Here is an 18,775-nt window from a genome sequence, read left to right as displayed (position 1 = left end):
GAGAGAGAGAGAATGAGAGAGAGAGAGAGAGAGAGAGAGAGATAGAGATAGAGAGAGAGAGACAGAGCGAGAGAGAGAGAGACAGAGAGAGAGAGAGCATGTGAGATAGAGAGAGTGAGAGAGTATGTGTAAGAGTGTGAGAGGGAGAGAGAGAGAGAGGGAGAGAGAGAGAGAGAGAGAGAGAGAGAGAGAGAGAGAGAGAAAGAGAGAGTGAGAGAGGCACTGTCACATTCATAAGGCATTGTCACATTCTTAACATCTGTCATATTAGACCTTCATTACATACAGGGTGTTAATGTGCTTTCTAACATGAGCCTGACACACCAAGAGGTGAAAGGAGAAGTGTGAACAGTTTTCGTTTTTTCCCTCACTACTGTATTGCAAGTCTACAGATAAGAAAAAAATCATCATCTTAGACACGATTTCATCCTGCTTCTAAAACTTCATCTAAAAAAACATCAACAATTTTTGAACACTATGGGACACGCTGTTATTTAATAAAGAATCCATTTCATAGTGATTAAGAGTAGCTCCATTTTACACCAGTTTGCATCACACCAACCTGTCATGAATATTTACCTGTATCAGTGTCCGATTCGAATATTTGAAGCTGTTTTGTTTTTTATTGTCATTCCCCTATACAGCTTGTATACAGTATACATGGGAATGAATGGTTTCTGTAGGACATGAGCTAGAAATTTTACTCTATTGGATCATGTAGCAACAATGAGTACAGCTGTAGCAGGATAAAAGAAAGAAAGAAAGAGGTCTTAATAGTACATGTTGTAGTATAAAGACATTTTCAAGCCAAGATATGTAAAGATATACCAAATCTAAAGATATACAGTCAAAGTAAAGGTATACAACGGATTTATATAATCATTATATAATACAGTTGGATTTAAAACTGAATTGAAAAATACTGAATTTCAAAGCTTCAAACCCACAAACATTTTTTTATCTTTTGTATATAAATAGTGTAAAAATATAGAGATCAAGAAAAACAAATCCACACGAGATGTTAAATGCCCTTAATGTTAAATCTACTGTCCAAAGGTCACCTTCATAAGCAGACGTCTGAGAGGAACCACGCTGTCAAAGCTCATACATGCTCATGCCCTCTAGTGCAGAAGCCTATTTATTTAATTACATGCATTAATTATTATTTAGATTTTTTAAAAATATGAATTTAAATTGCACTTTTTTTTAAACGATCAGTTATATACAAAAATATATACAAAAATATGAGTACAAAATATATATTTAAATAATAACACTAAAATATTCTCAATATTCTCAGGTGTTTATAAAATTGTTTTAATATTAGGGTTAGAAATATTTAACATTGTTGTCCAGAAATATAGGAAATATATTTTATTGTTATCAAAAAATAACTGGATTTTAAAATAGCAATAATAATAATAATAATAATAATAATAATAATAATAATAATAATAATAATAATAATAATAATAATAACAATAATGATAATAATCTTATTATCATTATTGTTATTATTATTATCAATAATAATCATAATTGATAATAATAATAATAATAATAATAATAATAATAATAATAATAATAATAATAATAATAATAATAACTTATAATTACTTGTATAATTTATTTAAGAAACAGATTTTATTTTTTTGTATTTTGACTGTCTGTAAGTGTTTATCTTATGCATAAAAAGGTTAAATATGTGTTATCGGTGAAGAGCCTGACTTTTTAGACTAGTGATAAATTACAGGAACATGTTTTTGATGGTTTTCAGTCAAGAAACACAGCTGATTGAGGCCTTAAGCTCTTCTCCCTCTCCTCTTCCGAATCCTTTCCTATCCTCTCTCCATCCTCCTGCCTCTCTTTGCCTTGGCTCATGACTTTTACCCTTTGCCCTCCCTCTCACTGCCCAAGCTGCTGGCCTGTAATCAACCACCTTGCACGACTGGCTGCTTGTTCACTCACTGCTCTAAAGTGTTCAAGCGCTGATACACTCTGCCCTTTACAGCTGACCTGAGGTCAGGGTTACAGACACCCAGAGAAAAGACTAAACAAGCTGATTTGTGATTAAGTACAAAAAGAAATCTGGTTCACCTTGATGTTCTGTTCATGACTTTTTAAATTTGAAAACAATACAGAAAATAAAGCTATGATAGGATGATGGTCTAATATCAAACCCAGGAAGATCTCCACACTTATTGTACTCTAAACACAACCAGGGGTGTTGCTAGTGTTGGAAGGGATGAGTTTTCTGGCCCCCTGAGTCTATGACACACGTACAAATGACAACATAACTCTAAATAACAAAAGTGTATTAATATAATTATGACACAAACCTACATTTTATTGATTAAAGTTGTTTAATTTCAGTCATCAGTTTTCAAACTTTTAAATTTGGCAGAAGAGTTACATTATTATTATTATTATTATTATTATTATTATTATTATTATTATTATTATTATTATTATTATTATTATTATTATTATACTAGTAGCCTAGTGGGATGTGGAAGCCTAGTGGTTAAGGTGTTGGGCTACAAATTGGATAATTGTGAGTTTGATTCCTACGTCCACCAAGCTGCCACTGCTGGGCCCCTGAGCAAGGCCCTTAACCCTCAATTGCTCAGTTGTATTGCCCTGGATAAGTGCTGTAAATGTATACTGTCCTTTATACTAACAACAGTGCCACCTACTGGCCAGAATAGGTCAGTACAATATTGTACTGTTCTGTTTAACCTGTGGGATTTTAATGTCTCGGCTTGTGATGTCATAACTAGTGTTCATCACCTTAACCTGAACATATAGTTAACTCAGCACATGGACCTCTGATTATTAAACCATACTCTAAGAATCTGTGAAACAGATGTAAGGTTTTTTTGTTGTTGTTGTTTTAATTCTGAAATCATAAACTGAATTTCAAACAAACAAAAGTTACTTTTATTATTATTATTATTATTATTATTATTATTATTATTATTATTATTATTATTATTATTTATTTTTATTTTTTTATTTAACATGGTTCCTCAAGATATATCTGGACATTTAATAGTTTGATTCAGTTCAAAATAATTAATAAATGAATCATTTACATTATAAGCTAAATAATAATTATGTACCTCTAAACTATAAGAATATAATTATTAATAATAATAATAATAATAATAATAATAATAATAATAATAATAATAATAATAGCGATAATAATAATAATAATAATAATAATAATAATAATAATAATAATAATAATAATAATAATAATAAAAATAATAATAATATACCTCTAAAATAAAGTTGGATATGTTGGTCTAAACTAAAATAAATTGTTGATTATATAATGCCTTTATTAAAAAAAATACTGTTTACAAAATAATAAATAAAGCCTGAATTTTAAAAATGCTTAAATGCTTAAAGATGCTTAAATGCTGATGATATAAATATTAAATATTTAAATAAATATTATTTAAAAATTGTTTAATTCCTCTAGGATTCATTTCATGTTTGAGTTCCAGAGGCGAAATGTTCATGGTCCTAATAAACGTACTTATAACTGTATTGTTTTTAATACAGCTCACTCTTCTTTAATGAACCTACAAATAACATACTGATGAGCTGAAAGCAAGATCTATCACATACATCTAACACATTTGAACCAAAAATCATGCTTTTTTTTTTTGTTCAAAATAAAAATTTAGATCCTGATGAATGTGGAATAATATTTTAAGATTAAGTTGTTGATTTTTCTTCAAATTGAAGTAAAATAAGAGTACAATGAAATAAAATAAGATTAGTGTAAAAGTAGAAAAGAAAAAAGAAAAGATCTATCGATGAAAGGATCGAATCATACAAAAATAAGTGAATAAGTAAATTAGTTTTATTTCATTTTTTTATGTGTATTAAATTCATCTCAAAGAATTTCTATTCTTTTTTCACATGAACACATTTCACTTTACGTCTGTAATTTAAATATGATTTTGAAAACGATTTTATTTTTTACCGAGATGTAAAGGAAAAAGTACTTAATGGTTCATTAAAACAAACAAACAAACAAACAAACAAACAAACAAACAAACAAACAAATAAATTATATTATATATATAAATAAATTAAATTATATATCTGGACATTTAATAGTTTGATTCAGTTCAAAATAATTAATAAATGAATCATTTACATTATAAGCTAAATAATAATTATGTACCTCTAAACTATAATAATAATACCTCTAAAATAAAGTTGGATATGTTGGTCTAAATTAAAATAAATTGTTGATTATATAATGCCTTTATTAAAAGAATACTGTTTACAAAATAATAAATAAAGCCTGAATTTTGACGTGAACAGAACATCAGGGTAACTGCTTCCATGTATTTGGTGAGCAGTGAAAGTTGAGGTAAGACACTGAGACCTGACTCAGGGTTGGTGGTCAGTTCAGGGCAGAGAGTGTCCTGTGCGCAAGTGTTTAGTGGTCTAATACACGTTATAGTCTCTTCGAAGTGTAAAGCGATGGTGCCGTCCTGTGGCCAGGTGTTTTCCTGGGACTTTTATACAGGTACTTTTATACCAGGTTAACCCTTTAAACACAACACACTTGTTTAATACTTTACTCAGTGCTAACTAGTAACCCGCAGGACTGTCAGCTTCCACTCTAATGTGCTATTGTTTACATGTATGTATAGAAGATTTCCACAGAAATCGATGGATTAATTAGTAGAAAAGTCAATTATGTGATGAAATATATCTATAATAATTTAATAATATTTATATAATAGTATATATGTATATATGTATATAGGGGCAGTGGTAGCTTAGTGGTTAAGATGCTGGATTACCAATCGAAAGGTCAGGAATTCTAATCCCATGTCCACCAAGCTGCCACTGCTGGGCCCCCTGAGCAAGGCCCTTAACCCACGATTGCTCAGCTGTATAAAAGAGATAAATGTACGTCACTCTGGATAAGGGGGTCTGCCGTAAATGTAAATATATTTCATGTAAACAGGAAGTTGCATGAAAGAACATTTGATATTTGAAGTTCATATCTGAAATTGTTCTGTAACTTTTCTCTGACCCTTTGACCTTACCTCAGCTGGTCTGCGAAGGAGTTTCCGTCTGAGCCGTAAGGACCGGCGGAGTTCGTCAGGGGAGGCCAACGTGTCCGACCCCACCGAGCCCGAGCTGCTCACTTACGAGGAAGTAACACGATACCAACAGCGGCCCAACGAGAGACCTCGGCTCGTAGTGCTCATCGGTAAGACGAGCTTCAAACCAATTCAGTGCTTCATCAGAATGATTAAAACATCAGCTACAGACACTAAAATTCCTAATACAGACGCTCAGTTATTATAAGTAGAGAATAAATACGAGGTGTAGTTGTACTTTGTGAACTCTCACTGAGATGTTCTGCTCCTTATTTGTTTAGCACTGACCTCCTCCTTATGTCTCCATGTGGACAAAGTTGAATGTGGTCTGCAGTGTTGGTGTGTTTGTGCTTGCAGGGTCTCTTGGAGCACGAATTAATGAGCTGAAGCAGAAAGTTATAGCAGAAAACCCTCATCGCTATGCTGTGGCTGTACCACGTGAGTTCCTACACGTCATCATCATCATCATCATCATCATCATCATCATCTCTCTCTCTCTAACACACACACACTATCTCTCTCCCTACTCTCACACAAACACACACAATATGAATGGACTTTATAATATGAAGAGATTTGGAGGTGTTAAGTGGAATTGTCTGTAATAGTTTTGCTCTTTTCTAAATCTCCTAAAGACACGACGCGGCCGAGGAAGAGCCACGAGAAGGAAGGGGTTGAGTATCACTTTGTCTCCAAGCAGGCCTTCGAAGCTGATGCTCAGAACAACAAGTGAGTGTAATGGTGCACTGTGTGTGACTCTGTGAGACTCTGAGAGATTCTGTTGATTCTGAGACTTTGTGAGACTCTGTGAGACTCTGAGAGATTATCTGAGACTCTGTAAACCTCTGTAAGATTCTGTGAATCTCTGTGAGACTTTATGAGACTCTGTGAGCCTGTAAGACTGTGATACTCTGTAAGACTTTCAGACTCTGTGAGCATTTATGAGACTCTGTTAGACTTTGCGAGCCTCTGAGAGATTGTTATTATCTGAGGTGCTGTAAACCTCCGTGGGACTCTGTGAACCTCTGTGAAACGTTGGGAACCTCTGTGAGACTATTTGAGACTGTGAGCCTCTATGAGACTCTCTGAGACTGTGAGCCTTTGTGAGACTCTCTGAGACTGTGAGCCTCTGTGAGACTATCTGAGACTTTGTGAGATTTAGTGACCTTATGAGACTTGGTGATACTCTGTGAGACTCAATGAGCCACTTTAAGACTCCTGTGAACCTCTGTGAGCCCCCGTGAGAATATCTGACCCTCTGTGAGACTCCGTGAGCCTGTCTGAGGCTCTGTAAGACTCAGACTTGATTTTCTATTGGTAAGGAAAACAGTGTGTTCCACAAGCTGAAGCATGTGACTGAATAGAGATTAAAATGATTAGAAAGTTAATATTGTGTGTTACTGATATGGTTGTAACATTTAAAAGCTGACCTGTAACTAAGATATACAATACTTTCTATAATACATCAGAAAAAAATCTATTAGGAATTAAGATTTGAAAAATTTGCTATGCACTTGGTCTGTGATCTGTCTTTTATTTTCTCCATTCTACCTTCTGTTTGTATTTTTCCCCACCCTATTGTTTATCTGTTCAGCTTTGGCCCTGTTGTTTAAAATGCAACTCACAATGCACACACACACACACACACACACACACACACACACACACACACACACACACACACACACACACACACACAAACACACACACACACACACACACACACACACACACACACACACACACACAAACACACACACACACACACACACACACACACACACACACACACACACAAACACACACACACACACACAAACACACACACACACACACACACACACACACACAAACACACACACACACACACACACACACACACACACAAACACACACACACACACACAAACACACACACACACACAAACACACACACAAACACACACACAAACACACACACACACACACAAACACACACACACACACAAACACACACACACACACACAAACACACACAAACACACACACACACAAACACACACACACACACACAAACACACACACGCAAACACACACACAAACACACACACACAAACACACACAAACACACACACACACACACAAACACATACACACAAACAAACACACACACAAACACACACACAAACACACACAAACACACACACAAACACACACACACAAACACACACACACAAACACACACAAACACACACACACACAAACACACACACACACACACAAACACACACACACAAACACACACAAACACACACACACAAACACACACACAAACACACACACAAACACACACAAACATACAAACACACACACAAACACAAACACACACAAACACACACACACACAAACACACACACACACACAAATACACACACACACACACACACACACACACAGTGTTTCAATTGATTGCTTTGCAATAGCGATTCACTTCTCAGACAGCAGAGGGCTCTAAAATCTTTACAACCTGTTTCTTTAATGCATTAACACCTTAATTCTTTCTCCTCCTGCTGTGTAGGTTTATCGAGTACGGAGAGTATAAGGACAACCAGTATGGCACCAGTATAGAGGCCATCCGCTCTGTCCAAGCCAAGAACAAGATGTGTCTGGTGGACGTGCAGCCTGAGGTGCGCTGGAGATTTAACACTGAGCTGAAATCAGAAAACCCAGAAAAGTGCAATGATCTAAATAGATAGATAGATAGATAGATAGATAGATAGATAGATAGATAGATAGATAGATAGATACTTTACTGATCAAGCATACGGGATGTATGCATCCAATAGAAACATACAGAGAAATAAGTTTATCACAAACACACTAACCAAGTTGTCTGGGGTGATTGACAGCTGCTTCCTAATGAACGGTTATGTCTAGAAGCCCCGCCTACTTCCCTTCATATTAGTCATCTTTACACAGTTGCTCTCGTCTCATCTCCTTCTGGAAAGACTCTTTGCTTTCAGTCAATGTTTTAAATGTGAAATAAATTCAGTCGATGTATCGATCGCTTTAGACGTGCACGTTAAAGCGCTAGTACATTTATTAGCAACGAGAGCTGAACGTTTTCAGCCGAAAAAAGGGAAAAAAGTCTAAACATTAATATAACCAAGTGTCAAATAGAACCGTTTAAAAATAATTGTGTTTGAACTGATGATTAGAAAGTGATTGTTTGCCTCCTGCAGCAGCCAGACATGTTCAAACAGTTTGAGCAGATCGACAGCAGAAACATCACAAAGCCTTTGGCTCTTTCACGCAGGATAATTAAAAAAAATGATTATTATAGCTACTCATTATTCCTCGTCCTGTATATGTCCACCGTAATCAGATCTCGGACAAACGTTTGTTTATATTTTACTTCAGTGATCTTTAATTAAAGGAGTCTGGATTAGCATGGAAGTGTCTGCTGTAAAAGTTGCTACACAAATTAGATTGACTTTATTTTAATAATATTTTTCTTGCTGCTGCAGGCGTTACACACGCTGAGGACCTCCGAGTTTAAGCCTTACGTCATCTTTGTGAAACCGCGGATCCCCGAGAGTCGTAGACGTCGCAGTGCTTCTTCTCCAGCAGCAGGAGAACACGGGAGAATCACGGTGAGTCTAGGGTCCTCGGTTTCCTTCCTTCAGCTCAGTTCCTGTAGCTGGATATAACGATCTGAAGCATTAAAGCACCAACACATGAAGCACACACAAAAGGTCTTCACCCAGATCTTAATGAATTGTATGTAAATAAATAAATAAATAAATAAACAAATAAATAGGGAAGCACTGTGGCTTAGTGGTTAGCACGTTCGCCTCACACCTCCAGGGTCGGTGTTCGATTCCCGCCTCCGCCTTGTGTGTGTGGAGTTTGCATGTTCTCCCCGTGCCTCGGGGGTTTCCTCCGGGTACTCCGGTTTCCTCCCCCGGTTCAAAGACATGCATGGTAGGTTGATTGGCATCTCTGGAAAATTGTCCGTAGTGTGTGATTGCGTGAGTGAATGAGAGTGTGTGTGCCCTGCGATGGGTTGGCACTCCGTCCAGGGTGTATCCTGCCTTGATGCCCAATGACGCCTGAGATAGGCACAGGCTCCCCGTGACCCGAGGTAGTTCGGATAAGAAGTAGAAAATGAATGAATAAATAAATAAATAAATAAATAATAAAAGGATTTCAATTCATAAGAGCTGATTGTCCGTTAAAAAAAATGAAGACCGGCAATATTAAAAATATTAAGAGTGAATTCTTTATTTAAAACTTTACAACCCCCTTTCTTTTTTTTTTTGGCCACTTTATTAGGAATAACTGTACAAATGCGGATTTCAGCAGTTAACCAATCAGCCAGTCAGGTGACTGATTGAGTGTTATTGAGTGTTATTGAGTGTGGTAGCGCAGTGGTTAAGGTGTTCGGTTACTGATCGGAAGTTCATGGGTTTGAATCCCAGGTCCACCAAGTTGCCACTGCTGGGCCCCTGAGCAAGGCCCTTAACCCTCAATTACTCAGGTGTATAAACTGAAATAAAAATGTAAGTCACTCTGCATAGAGCTGATGCTGTAGAAAAAGAATCGATGCTTTCTAGCCAATCAGATTCGAGCACAGCGTTAGAACTGTGTTCTAATGTGTTTAAAAACTGAATCGATCAATAACAATGGATCACGTTATCATTTTATTATTTCCCAAGCTAGTTGACCGTAATCTCTTCATTTCAGGAGGAGGATCTGCAGGAGATGCGACAGTCAGTGCAGCAGATCGAGCAAGAGTACGGCCATCTGGTGGATCACCTCCTGATTAAGGAGGACACAGCGAGCGCCTGTTCAGAACTGCGCGTCCTCCTTGAGCGTCTGGAGAGGGAGACCTTCTGGGTACCAGTCAGCTGGGTTAGGAACTAAACACCTTCCAGCATCCCAAAGCAGGACAACATGGTCGGATTCTAGACTTTAGTCCTTCAGTGAAAAACGGAACCGAGGACTGGAGACGGATAAGAGAAGACTCGTCCTGGAGAAGAGGAACAAAAGGGATAATCCATAATCTAAAACCTTCTAATATGCACACACAGTATGGACGATATGGATTATACATATTGTCGCTGTCAGGCGGAATCCTCGTATCTCCAAAACCGTTATTTTTCAGGAAATTAAAAAAACGCCGTACCTTATCTGCAGTGTACAGGGTTTAGTTCGCGTTGCAGTGGATTGTCTTGTGCTAAATTCCTGTCCTCAGACGAGCACCAGAACTAGCGGGGGTCAAGATTTTTTTTTCTTTGAGCCCAGTGTTTTGAAGACATTTACCTCAGAAGACGTGTTGATTCGTTGCGACTCTTCTTGAGGAGAAATATGCCGCGGACTGAGGAAGAGGTGGACAGTTGAAGTGTCCAATGGAGTTATGAGATTTGCTCTTAAGCTATTTTCAAGACTTTAGATTGGTTAATAACTTGTAAAAATAACAGACCCATGTGGAGACTGACCAATAGCATCGATATGGGAAAAAATATGAAATTGACCAAATTTGGACATACGAGGTTTCCGCCCGACAGCGACGATATGCACCATGGCTGCTTGTTTTTTCATATCATTTATTTAAACGATCATGAAATTATTCTATTAACCACTTTTGGTATTTTATTTTAAAAATCATGCACTGTGTCAAAACATATTTCATGCTGCACATCCCCCAACGTAGGTGTGGTGTGGGGTGTGTGTGTGTGGGGGGACGCTATTTTTTGCGATTTTAATGAAATGCATTCAACACACAATTTAGTGATACGATAGGTGTTATTAATGCGCATTGTAGATCCATCTTAATATGATGTGACAAAAAAGTTAAGGATAACCGTCAGCTCGCGGTAGAGTGCAAAAGTTTGCGCACCCACAGTATAAAACATGCATAAAATGCGTGTTAGGTTTCAAGTGGTCAAACCGTGTATGTTAAAATATTAATAGTGGACAAATGAAACGGAAAACTGAATGTGATATAATAGTAATATTCTGTAATTTCACGTAAAAGCGTTGAATTTCTCCACCTAGGAACCACAGGGGATGCAAACCTTTGCATTCTGTTGTACATTGTAAAGTGTATTTGTGACATTGAAATCTAAAATGTAATTTCACCTTCATCAGCCGTCGTTTTAAAACGAAGACCAACTATCCGAGTAACCGGAATTATACAGATAAACGAATGTGGAGGTATTTTAACGCATGAGCCTTTGGGTTTCCTGCTGCATATTAAACACATGTTGAACCCTGGATGTGGTGAAGTTGATGTTTCTGAACATAAGGATTTGGATTTGTTTGATCAAAAAACGCTACAGTAGCATCTGAGTCGGGTTTGAATGCAATAAAACATTTTACAGGTTCATGATCCCTCGGTTTAAAACTCTCTGATGTTAAACTCAGCTAATAAACTAACTTTATAAAAATCGTGTACATGCATCAGTCTCTGATGAAATCCTTCACGTCTTTAAGCACTTATTTACGTCAATATGTATCGTAGTGTTGTGTCTACACTGGATGAGAAAATGTTTTCAAGATGGCCGAAGACACTTCTTACAAAAATGTTTGAAATGAGCTTAAATTAGCTTGTTGTGTGATTTATTTTACACAATTTTATATATATATATATTGATAAAGTGATCGTCATGCCATCGTTTGACATCGACATTGGGAAACGGATTATACTTCCGGTTAGTTACAAAACATTCCATTTTAAATATTACTATCCTTCTAAAATGCATACACTACTCATTAGAGTACACAGTGTGTAATGCATCATTTGGGAAGCAGCTCAGAATTTATTTATTTGTTTATTTATTTATTTTATTGGATCTGTTATTTTTGCACTCGAGCTACAAAAGCTGGAAAGCAGTAACACCTGCAGTAACGCCTGCACGTACATCTGCGACGAGTGACGCATATCTACGTCCTCAAACGTGAACCGTATCGTCAGTGATGAGATGACATCCTTGTTTTTGTGATAAAACATGTCAGAACTTTTTCTCACCTTCAGAGTGAAATTACTTAAATTGTAAATTGTATAAATTGTATATATATATGGGGGGTGGGGGGGGGGGGCACGGTGGCTTAGCGGTTAGCATGTTCTCCCCGTGCCTCGGGGGTTTCCTCCGGGTACTCCGGTTTCCTCCCCCGGTCCAAAGACATGCATGGTAGGTTGATTGGCATCTCTGGAAAATTGTTCGTAGTGTGTGATTGCGTGAGTGAATGAGAGTGTGTGTGTGTGTCCTGTGATGGGTTGGCACTCCGTCCAGGGTGTATCCTGCCTTGATGCCCAATGACGCCTGAGATAGGCACAGGCTCCCCGTGACCCGAGGTAGTTCGGATAAGCGGTAGAAAATGAATGAGTGATATGTATATATATATATATATATTAAAATTAAAGTATTTTAAGCCCTTCTATAATTGGGGATGCGGTACGTCACATGCAATCTCGTGATGACCTTTCGAACCCTCAACCGAGACAATAATCAGAGTCAGGCATTTTTTTTTGGACTTTTCTGCACTTGTCTGGATTTCTTTTGCACATCATATATTGCACTAGAGTTGTGCGCTATGGCACATTATTCTCAACAGTCACTGATCTGCATCCATATATATATATATATATATATATATATATGTACACACACATATACATACTATATATACACATATACATACCTACATATAATTTCATTCTTTTCCCACTCAGTCTATTTTTATAACATGAATTATAGACAACGCGTTTCACTACATGTTGTACTGTGCATAATTGTGCCTGTGACAAATATCATTGTAATTTTAACCATCTTCAGGAACACTGTATCATGGCCCTGACCCGAGCATCCTGGCATATGAATTTCACTATACACTAATGTATATGTACCAAACAAAATACTTTCTCATTTGGTGTTTAGTCAGAACAAGAGTGGGCAGTTTTCTTTATACAGTGCCAAAGGGCATGTTAGCTCCAGCACCAACCCTCATTAAAATATGATCAATAATATACTGAAGAATCTCATTAAAATAAAATCATTATAAACACAGAGAAATCTCTATACGGTGGACACGGCTGCGTCATACACCCACCACCGCTTTATTAAATACATTCAGTTCAAAGAAAGAAACTTTGTCTTTTACTTTCCACACATCAGCTTAAAAAAACAGGTCTTTATAGTTCTTCTGTTTTGTCATAAAACACATCGAGTCTTTAATCCTGCCGGGAGCAACCGAGCACAAACACGAACAACTTTTCTCTTCTAATCACCTCTAGGCTTTATTTTATTCTACAGTAGGTTGTTTTTTTTTATTCTTAATCTTGGAAATAGAACATGAAATATTAATGATCGCTGAACGCTTGCCAAGGATGTTCTCGAAAACCAGAATTATACATGGAGCATGAAAGCCCTAAATAAAAAAATAAATAAACAGTGCCGAAACATGCAAAAACTCCAAGGAATTCAATTTTAGTTTATTTATACATCGCTTTTTTACAATACAATAAGTCACGATGTAGCTTTTGTTCCCTAATGAGCACGCTCAAGGCAATAGTGTTGAGGAAAAGCACATGAAGAACATGAGGAAAAGAACATGAGAGGAACCAGACTAAAAAGAAATCTATCCTTTTTTTGGTGATACCAGCTGGTAGGATTAACTCATTAGTATATAAAGGTGTCGAGAGTAAAGGTCTATCTCTCTCTCTATCTATCTATCTATCTATCTATCTATCTATCTATCTATCTATCTATCTATCTATCTACAGTATGTATGTATGTATGTATGTATGTATGTATGTATATATGTATGCATGTACTGTATCTATCTATCTATCTATCTATCTATCTATCTATCTATCTATCTATCTATCTATCTATCTATCTACGGTATGTATGTATGTATGTACTGTATCTATCTATCTATCTATCTACAGTATGTATGTATGTATGTATGTATGTATGTATGTATCTATCTATCTATCTATCTATCTATCTATCTATCTATCTATCTATCTATCTATCTAGCATCCACAAGCCTCTACCATCAAATAATGATGTTTCATTACAACAAATGACACAAGACATAACAGCCCAAATGTATGCACACTGTAACTGATTAAATGTATACACACCATAATATCTCAGTAAAATGATTAACCCCATAACCTCCCGAGCCTGTTAGAGAACCCAGTTATAATTCACAACTTTTGGAGAATGTAGAACATCCAGGTAAAAGCTGAGCGTTTACAAAACTGACAGCAACAATCTGGTGATCTTTAATATTGCGGATCTTTAATCATCAATAAAGTCCAAAACTCAGAGTGTTGGTGATTAAAACAGATCATAACAAATTTTAGTCTAAATAAAAAAAAAATTGAAACAAGAAGTTACAGGTGATCTTTAGATGATCTTTAAAACCAATTGGTACTTATGAGCTTTCAAAATAAGTAAATATATAAATAAGTAAATAAATAAACAAACAAACAAACAAACAAATAACAGGTACAGATGACCTGTTTAACAAACAAAAAAAACATACAATCCAAAAATTTATACAGGATCTGATGATCTAAACAAAAACGAATGTCTAATGAGTATCTTTAAACAAAACTCAAACAAATGTGCTTTAAACAAACAAACAATCTAAACAAACAGCTACTAGTGATCTTTACAATCGAGCTCGGAACAATAACAACCAAAACAGGTGATCCAGCAGGTGATCTTTACACAAATATCAAAACAAACAGATCCTGGTGATCAAACCCTAGTATTAATAAATACACACTTATACAAACAACATCCTGCCAATTGTTAAGTCCCACAAATGGTTTATTTTTCGATCTCAGAAACGCAAGGTTAGGTTAATAACAGGAAATTAAGGACAGATGAGTAGCGGCGAGAACACGTGACGCAAACACGTGACACACAAACACGCTGCCGAAATACACATTTGTCGTTCGTTTTTGTCGAAAGTGTCACGATGAGGCAAAGGCGAGTGAGGATCCAAATGCAGTCAAACATTTAATAATCAAAACAAGAAAACAGACAGGCAGGCAAGACTAGGCAGAGCACCGGGCTAACAGGAAACGGAAACACATACAACGACTAGCGACAGGGAAGTGAACAAACAGAGAATATACAGTATATCAGACAGGAACCAATGACAAAGCAGAGACAATGAGTAACTATGACAACAAACGAGAGGGAATGAATGAGTTCATTGAGTGTCCATGGTAACAAACGAGTGGGCGGAGCAGCAGGGCAAGACAGCAGACAGAAACAGGGCAAAACACAGACAGACTCATTACAGAAAGTTATGTTAATGGAAGAATAGAACGCATTGCTGTGCTGATCTGGAACTGTATTTCTGATGATAAACAAAATGAATAATGCTCCAGTTTGCTTTAGGGGTTTGTTCTTATAGTTTGGTTTATTTCTCCCGGCGATCTTGCCATGGTGGTGTGGTTCCGATCTGCCCCGCATTCTCATTCAGCCTGCTTGAGAATAAAAATGGCCGAGCAGAAAGATCTCAGAGTTTATTCACACCTCAGGCTGTGTTTTCTACACTTCAGAAACATGGCTTAAAGCTGCAACTTGCTGCAGGTTCAGAATTTCCTGTCTGAGGAAGACTAGACGCTTTCTTTTTTTCTCTTGTGTCAGAAATATGTATGCGATAATAAAAAGACATTTTGCTTTCGAACTGGTTTTAATGACACAGAATGTCTGCGAGTCTTCAGGACAGAAGAGTTAGGTCATGTCTATGCTGCTTAAAATACCAGCACTCCCAGTTTAAACCACCTGATTAACACAATCATTAACACAAACTGGAAACCATAAGGCCACATCTTTCTCTCTCTCTCTCTCTCTCTCTCTCTCTCTCTCTCCCCTCTTCAGTAATTAACTCTCTGAGCATCATGTGCTCATCCTGAGCCACCGCTGGAACAAACAATTAAACTGGATAACACTCCATCTCATTAACTTGGCAACAAGTCGAGCAGGAACAGCAAATCAATTACCGTCCTATACACACACACACACACACACACACACACACACACACACACACATATCCCAATGTCTGTTTGTGTGTGCGTGTCCTGAGTCTCGTTTGCAAGCTGTTGCCACTATTTCAGATACTTGGTCACGTAAATAAAACAATTTATACATCTAAAGTTATTTTAAGTTAATTATCATTAATGTGTCTTGGGTATAAAATTCTGTCCACATGTTTTCCTGTACCAGGTGACACTACAGGGTCAGAATGTTTAGTATCAGCCTCTGCTGATGATGTTACAGCCTTTAATATGGAGCAGGAGGATTTCCAAAAACTCTGTTTGAGTTTAACTGAATATGTAAAAGCTTCTTCTGTTTAGTGTGAACTGAGTAAAGGGTGACGGAGGGATTCATTATGGGTCCCTGGGATAATGAAGGGCCACCTAAACTCCCAGGGGGACTGCAATGGAGAAGAGGTGTAGAGTCTTGGTCTCTTTCTGTCTGTCTCACTGTCTGTGTGTTTTTCATCTCTCTTTGTGTCTGTCTGTCTGTCTGTCTGTCTGTCTGTTTCCTCTCTCTTTGTGTCTGTCTGTCTGTCTGTTTCCTCTCTCTTTGTGTCTGTCTGTCTGTTTCCTCTCTCTTTGTGTCTGTCTGTCTGTCTGTTTCCTCTCTTGTGTCTGTCTGTCTGTCTGTTTCCTCGTTTGTGTCTGTCTGTCTGTTTCCTCTCTCTTTGTGTCTGTCTGTCTGTCTGTCTGTGTTTTCATCTATCTTAGTGTCTGTCTGTCTGTCTGTCTGTCTGTCTGTTTCATCGCTCTTTGTGTCTGTGTTTGTGTCTACCTCTCTCTATGCTTCTGTCTGTCCATCTGTCTGTCTGTCTGTCTCTCTCTCTCTCTCTCTCTCTCTCTATCTCTCTCTCACACACACACACACACACACACACACACCCACACACACACACCCACGGCTCGACCCTGTCATTATTCCTTCAGCGTTTTCCCTGCAGCACTCGGTCAGACACTCCTCTGACTCCAGGTTCCTTTACCACTGTTCTAATTTCCAGATCCTCCGTCTTTCATTTTCATCACAGTTATTGATGTTGATGTGAAGAAAATTCCGAGCTGGCTGGATATCATTTGCAGTATAATTAGGCTGCGGCATTGTGTTCTATTTAAATAAGGACCAGATGTTCAGGATGATTAATAAGATACTGAGTCATAATGAAGTATCAGTGACTCAGCGCTGTGACTCTGTGGGATACACACGTGTGGGATGTGGCCTCTTCTCTCTACTCACTTCTTTCTTTATCTTATTTTGTTTTGGGTAATTGCACGTTTTATACTCCCTCTCATCTCGTCACCCAGTTAACTAATGCGTTCCTTCTTGATCCTGAGCACTTTGTTGTGATGGAAAGCGTATAACTTTTACAAAGCACTGACACTGGTGACTCCTTCTATCAACATTCTTATTCATCTCTGTACAGAAAACTTTGACAGCATATCGTCGCTGTCAGGCGGAATCCTCGTATCTCCAAAACCGTTATTTTTCAGGAAATTAAAAAAACGCCGTACCTTATCTGCAGTGCACAGGGTTTAGTCCGTGTTGCAGTGGATTGTCTTGTGCTAAATTCCTGTCCTCAGACGAGCACCAGAACTAGCGGGGGTCAAGATTTTTTTTTCTTTGAGCCCAGTGTTTTGAAGACATTTACCTCAGAAGACGTGTTGATTCGTTGCGACTCTTCTTGAGGAGAAATATGCTGCGAAGCTCTCCCGCGGAGTGAGGAAGAGGTGGACAGTTGAAGTGTCCAATGAAGTTATGAGATTTGCGCTCAAGCTATTTTCAAGACTTTAGATTGGTTAATAACTTGTAAAAATAACAGACCCACGTGGGGACTGACCAATAGCATCGATATGTGAAAAAATATAAAATTGACAAAATTTGGACATACGAGGTTTCCACCCGACAGCGACGATATTAAGAACAGCATATATCAGAGGACAAGTTGGCTTACTATTATTATTATTACTATAATAATAGTTAATAATTACTATATTATTAATATTACTATTATTATAAATGCAACAATATTGGTGAGAACATGTACATTTATTACAGGAAATGCACATAATCATCTAGTGCTTGCGAATGTTATGAACAGCAGCTACGCTAATTCCTCTCCGTTAGCGTCTCGTTTTCTACAATTCCTGAAGCATCCAGAGATTGTTCTTGAGCTCCAGTTGTATTCTGTGTCATAAAGATCACGGACCTTCAGTGAGAAGAAGCCAAACTCCTTGAGGATCCAGAGGCACCTAGAGATGTACCAGCTCCGCTTGTGTTCCGCTTCATGAAGATTTCATACATTTGAAGAGAAGTTTCTGACTCCACAAGGACTTTGAGGAGAACAACCTCTTAATCAAAATATCATTCTACATCTGCTGGATCTCCAACGTTGTGTATTTGAAGGCTTTGTCACAGAGGAGTTGGTGTGAATCTTTAACAAACTTAGATGATGAGATAATTAATGAGTTATTTATTTATTTATTTATCTACAATCTTTATTGGCATGACCATGTGCAGTATTGTAACATGGCAATATTGAAGCATCTGTATAGAAATATGGAGATGAGAGAATAGAAATGTGTA

General features: G+C 37.3%; 1 protein-coding gene across 3 annotated transcripts in view; it reads left to right on the top strand.

Moving 5' to 3' along the window:
- mpp3a (MAGUK p55 scaffold protein 3a) overlaps nucleotides 1-11,511 on the top strand; it is a 31,222-nt gene extending 19,711 nt beyond the window's left edge. For 2 of the 3 annotated variants that reach the window (XM_060892001.1, XM_060892000.1), the window contains 6 exons: nucleotides 5,090-5,251; nucleotides 5,499-5,579; nucleotides 5,777-5,870; nucleotides 7,699-7,807; nucleotides 8,648-8,773; nucleotides 9,867-11,511. In XM_060892001.1, coding sequence (XP_060747984.1) covers nucleotides 5,090-5,251; nucleotides 5,499-5,579; nucleotides 5,777-5,870; nucleotides 7,699-7,807; nucleotides 8,648-8,773; nucleotides 9,867-10,046 — 752 coding nt within the window. In that variant the 3' untranslated portion in view covers nucleotides 10,047-11,511. Of the gene's footprint in view, nucleotides 1-4,489; nucleotides 4,556-5,089; nucleotides 5,252-5,498; nucleotides 5,580-5,776; nucleotides 5,871-7,698; nucleotides 7,808-8,647; nucleotides 8,774-9,866 lie in introns of all 3 variants that reach the window. The other variant, XM_060891999.1, reaches the window with a different exon arrangement.
- Nucleotides 11,512-18,775: the final 7,264 nt, after the last annotated feature.

This window comes from Tachysurus vachellii, chromosome 18 (genome assembly GCF_030014155.1).
Source record: "Tachysurus vachellii isolate PV-2020 chromosome 18, HZAU_Pvac_v1, whole genome shotgun sequence".
Classification (NCBI taxonomy): domain Eukaryota; kingdom Metazoa; phylum Chordata; class Actinopteri; order Siluriformes; family Bagridae; genus Tachysurus; species Tachysurus vachellii.
This window is presented reverse-complemented; position numbering and strand designations above follow the sequence as displayed.